At 53.6% G+C, this 2,966-nt stretch overlaps 1 protein-coding gene across 1 annotated transcript; it reads right to left on the reverse strand.

Moving 5' to 3' along the window:
- Positions 1-339: 339 nt before the first annotated feature.
- LOC106808983 (BTB and MATH domain-containing protein 43-like) lies at positions 340-1,313 on the reverse strand. Its single transcript, XM_014811919.1, has one exon. The coding sequence runs from the start codon at positions 1,177-1,179 to the stop codon at positions 340-342; it is 840 nt and encodes a 279-aa protein (XP_014667405.1). The 5' UTR covers positions 1,180-1,313.
- Positions 1,314-2,966: the final 1,653 nt, after the last annotated feature.

Consider the following 2,966-nt stretch of genomic DNA (forward strand, 5'->3'; position numbering starts at 1 on the left):
TTACTCTATTCCCTCCTCCTTGCCTCACATTCTAGCTGATATTTCTCTATCAACCCTTACTCTATTCCCACCACCCTGCCTCACATTCTAGCTGATATTTCTCTATCAACCCTTACTCTATTCCCTCCTCCTTGCCTCACATTCTAGCTGATATTTCTCTATCAACCCTTACACTATTCCCACCACCCTGCCTCACCTTCTAGCTAGTATTGCTCTATCAACCCTTACTATTCCCACCACCCTGCCTCACCTTCTAGCTGATATTTCTCTATCAACCCTTACTCTATTCCCTCCTCCCTGCCTCACCTTCTAGCTGATATTTCTCTATCAACCCTTACTCTATTCCCTCCTCCTTGCCTCACCTTCTAGCTGATATTTCTCGGCGGCGGGCAGCAGCAGGTGCGCCATCTCCGTCATCTTGTCCGTGCGGCCCGTGTAGACGTAGTTGATCATCTCCCGCACCGTGTCGGCGTCGAAGTCCTTCACGCGCACGTGGCTCGACGGCAGGTCGGGCAGGAACTTGTGGTCGAACCCTTGCGCGAACACGGACGACTGTATGCAGAGCACGGCCTTGTGCGCCTGGAACGTCACCGGGTTCTTCTCCCCGGCGACTATCGTCACGTCCGTGTGGTGCTTGTCGTTGAGCAGCTTCTGTCCGAGGCCCGTCGGCTCGGTGCGCGGAGAGTTGGCGAGAAATCGCGTGCAGCGACTGCTCGGCTGCGACGGCGGACTCGGCGGGATGCTGTAGCGACCCTCCTGCTTCGGGTCGAGGTTGCAGAAGACGAACAGCGATCCGTCGGGAAGCAGGTGCTCGCGCGCGGCGTCGAGCGGAAGGAACTCCCGCCAGCCCCAGTCCGTCGTCCAGTCACTGTGCGTGGCGGTTTTGCTGTGCACGCACGCGAACTCCTGGTCGCGGATGCCGATCGAGTAGGTGACCTCGACGACGGGTCGGTGCGTCACCTGGCGGCACTGACCGTCGAAGAACTTCATCAGCTTCAGGTAGACGGAGATGTACTCCTTGTCGCTGTTCTCCTTCGCGTGCCGCTTGAAGTAGAGGCGCCACTGGATCCGGTTGATCGGATCCGAGACGTAGGAAGCGAAGAAGTCCATCGATAGGTCGTCCGGATTCGGTCCGAATCGTTTCATGAAGTTGGGCAGTTGGAACGCGTAGTGTGCCATCTTGGCGCTAGGTGGCGCGCGCGTGCGGACTGCCGCCGCTGACACTGCGGGCGCAACTCTCTCACTGCGCCGTTTGCTTAGCGCGATTATTTTCTATTTATTTTGTCACTTTCGCCCTTCCCCTCTCTCTCTCTCTCTCTCTCTCTCTCTCTCTCTCTCTCTCTCTCTCCCTCTCTCTCTCTCCCTCTAAACGCAAAGCGTTCGGCCCGTGTCGATCACGTGCTATGCGCACCAGACACAACACATCGATGCTGACGACACGCTCTCATCACACCTCCGCGGTGTCATTCCACGCACTGCCGGCACGCACGCAGTCACGTCGTTTCATCTATGTATTTATATACACGTGAAGCTGACACAAGCGTTCACAGGGGTAACGTATCCATTGTAGACGCACGCAAGCACGGGGGAAAGGAACACACGTAATTGCTACCACCGACACCGTATGGCTGCTGCTGTTGTTGTTGTTGATGCTGCTGCTGCTGTTGTTGTCGTCGGTGCTGTTGTTGTTGATGCTGCTGCTGCTGTTGTTGTCGTCGGTGCTGTTGTTGTTGCTGCTGCGGAAGCTGCTGCCGTTATTGATGCTGCTGCCGCTGCTGTTGGTGTTGTTGTTGTTGTTGTTGTTGTTGTTGTTGTTGTTGTTGTTGTTGTTGTTGTACGCACTATACGCCTGCGTCTATCCAACGCCTGCGTGCATCGGAGCACCTTCTTCTGACTCCGCTACCGTCGTCACCATCGTCCAAAACAAAACACACGGCTAACTCGCATGCATCCGGGCGAGCGACCGAAGACACAGTTATAGTAATACTAATAGCAGCACCAACACACCGCCGTTACGTTCACTCGACACCGCCTCTCTCTTCCCTATCCGCGTGTATTTCTCTTTCCGTCGCTGCTGTGCGACGGTTCTCGTTGACCATGCGAGGGCTACCACTACTACTGATGCGTGCTGCTTGCTGCTGCTGCTGCTGCTGCGTCCGTGTCTGTGTTTACTATGCGATGGAAGGCTGCTGCGTGGTGATTAGCCGTTGATTGTGCCTAACGTGATCAGTCCCTTGCTGCGTCCGCCGCTCGTCACGTGACCCACCACCCCCAACCCGCCATTGGTCGGCGGCGTCGGTGACGTCACGCGCGAGCTTTCGCAGGCGGTTTGCGTAATATTGCGCTCGTGGCTCCTCGTGTATCGATTGCTGATGCTGCGGCCGGCTTTATTGGAAATTTCGGGGGGAAGGCGGGGAGGAGGGGGAGGCGGTTAGTGTGTCGCCGGCCGAGCGGTGAGATCACGGATAGATATTTGAAACGTGTTGCGTTTACGATGTAGCCTTCTAGCGATGTGGTCTTCTACAGTAGGGATCAGTCACATCACACGCGGTGGTTGCCTGCTATGGCTACCCTTATATATATATATATATATATAAGAATATTAATGTTATGACCATGTAAAGCAAGGTTTTAACTAACTGTGGCTTCATTTCTGCGGAAGAATCTCCGTGGGTTAATTCATGCAAGCGTCAACACATTGATTACATATCCGAAATACTCTTAATAAATGCATGCTTACTCTACTGGCTAAGGTACAATGTTGAGTATACGTTAACAATCGTTTAGATTGTATAAAGCTTTCCTTCAAAACGTCAACGGAAGATAAATGCATAGATAGATGCATAAACCGACGTGCGCAGCAGTACTAGTTGCTCTTATCTATAAACGAGAAAATAGAGAAGTTTGACGTTTCGCCACCAGAGACCGACACCGTCGTCTGTTGTAATTGTGCTTCTGCCGGGGTT

Source organism: Priapulus caudatus, unplaced genomic scaffold (assembly GCF_000485595.1).
Source record: "Priapulus caudatus unplaced genomic scaffold, Priapulus_caudatus-5.0.1 Scaffold320, whole genome shotgun sequence".
Taxonomy (NCBI): Eukaryota; Metazoa; Priapulida; class Priapulimorpha; order Priapulimorphida; family Priapulidae; genus Priapulus; species Priapulus caudatus.